Here is a 1,783-nt window from a genome sequence, read left to right as displayed (position 1 = left end):
CTTAAATTGAATCAACGGAATAGATGTTTCCAGGGGATTTCATTCAACCAGAACAGTTTATCACACAAACGGAGCTGCAGACGTGGTGATATTAAACCGATATGAACAAAGGCCAGACAGGAAACCCACGATAAAAATATCCATTCAGAGGCTGCAGCTGAGAGGCAGATCATCCATCATTTGAACCTTTCTGTGACGTCTACAGTAGGTCTGAGCCGAGCTCAGAGCAGCTCAGAACCATCTGAAAGGAGGCGTACTCAGCCGCTAACTGCTCCTCTAGCTTCATGCTTCACATCGGGGTTTTTATCAGAGGCTGAGCGGGAAACAGGAGGCAAGACGTCACTCCGAATCTGTCATCTACTCCACCCAGCAAACACCTCAAGCATCTGTCCGCTCAGTTTTCTATCTCTCTAGCCTCTAGTTATGATAAAATGTGCCTCATTTTCATCTAGATCCCTAAAGTAAATCATATTTTCTTATTTTTCAGACATCTGGAACATCAACTTTAACATTTCCACCTTCCAGCTGCTTCGACTCCCCAAACTCAGTCCTCACCTCAGCTTCAGGTTCTCCATAAACTGCTCCATCGTCACCTCATCCAGCAGCACAAAGTCCGACTTTCCGAACTCCAGCCCCTCCAGCTCCGCCATCCCCGCCTGAACTCGACAAACACACCAGAAACAAAAGAATAAAATAAAGGGACACACAGGGAGAGGATACAGAGGAGCGTCTAACGAAGCAGAAAGAGAAGTGAGGTCGACTTCTGGGTCCCGGTAGTGCAGGCAGACCTATAGGCGTGGCGTCATCTGTGGTAAACTTTTCGACTTACTCAACCTGTGGCTGTGGTCTGCAAGCTGCAACACGTCATGCTGTCACTCAGCCGGGGTATAAAGAGCTGGAGACTATCTTTAAAAGCTCTGAACTTCTGCATCCTCCTCCGGTTCTCTTCCTGTCACAGTTATCTCCTCATGCCTTATGGGTGTTTTTTTCTTGTTTTAAAACTTCTATTCATTGTCTTTACTTGAAAAAAAATAAGTACTTATTTTAAAAGAACAGACATCGACCAAAGGACATGTTGGTGGAGATACGTAGATTAAGCACTGAGAGTTGGTGCTTTTTCTGACAGAACAGGAAGCGTTGTACGTTGGGTTGCCCTCATTCTTTAGGTTATTGATAGATGAGAGATAATAAGAAGTGAAAACGGAATCTGGATGCTCAGAATGACAGATGTGAATAAAGAACCTAATAAAACAGAAAACCGGAGAATGGAACCTCCCACTGAGCTTTCTATAACCCAGAAGTGTGTGATTCAGAGCAGAAATGAGCTGGGAGGGCTCTGATGCCACAGATGGTGCAGAGAGGACGACTGAGTGCAGAGAAACGCCGAGTCGGGTCGGGTCAGAGCACTTCTTGTTCGAGTTCATCGGTTACAAGAACTACTTCTGAAAGAAATAAATGAAACGTAACCATTCAGCCCGACTTACTGACGTCTGAAAAGTTCCTGTTTTAGTTCAAACTGAGGTTATTTCTGTTTGACATCTAAACTTTGTTAAGAATTTAGAGGAATTACCTTAAACTTTATGAATTGGGTCTACCCTGTTTGAATAATAAAATAATTATAACTTTTTGCTGAAAGGTTCGGATGGTGCCAATATTTTTATATATCTTATATCTATCTCTAACGTTCTGCTCTCTCTGCTTTTTCTCATAGTAGCTTCATCTGGTCTGTTCCTGTTTGGCTGTGACTCCATCCTGGAGAGAAATATCAGAATCAGCTGGGCTG

The 1,783-nt window shown here is 43.6% G+C and overlaps 1 protein-coding gene across 1 annotated transcript in view; it reads right to left on the bottom strand.

Annotated features, from left to right (window-relative positions):
- Nucleotides 1-770, bottom strand: part of LOC107104468 (unconventional myosin-Ig-like) — an 83,096-nt gene extending 82,326 nt beyond the window's left edge. Inside the window, exon 1 of the mRNA XM_015404464.1 lies at nt 556-770. Coding sequence (XP_015259950.1) covers nt 556-650 — 95 coding nt within the window. The 5' untranslated portion in view covers nt 651-770. The remainder of the gene's footprint in view (nt 1-555) is intronic.
- Nucleotides 771-1,783: the final 1,013 nt, after the last annotated feature.

Source organism: Cyprinodon variegatus, unplaced genomic scaffold (assembly GCF_000732505.1).
Source record: "Cyprinodon variegatus isolate N-32 unplaced genomic scaffold, C_variegatus-1.0 Scaffold1755, whole genome shotgun sequence".
NCBI classification, from domain to species: Eukaryota; Metazoa; Chordata; class Actinopteri; order Cyprinodontiformes; family Cyprinodontidae; genus Cyprinodon; species Cyprinodon variegatus.
Note: the sequence above shows the minus strand (reverse complement) of the source record. Positions and strands in the feature narration are given on the sequence as shown.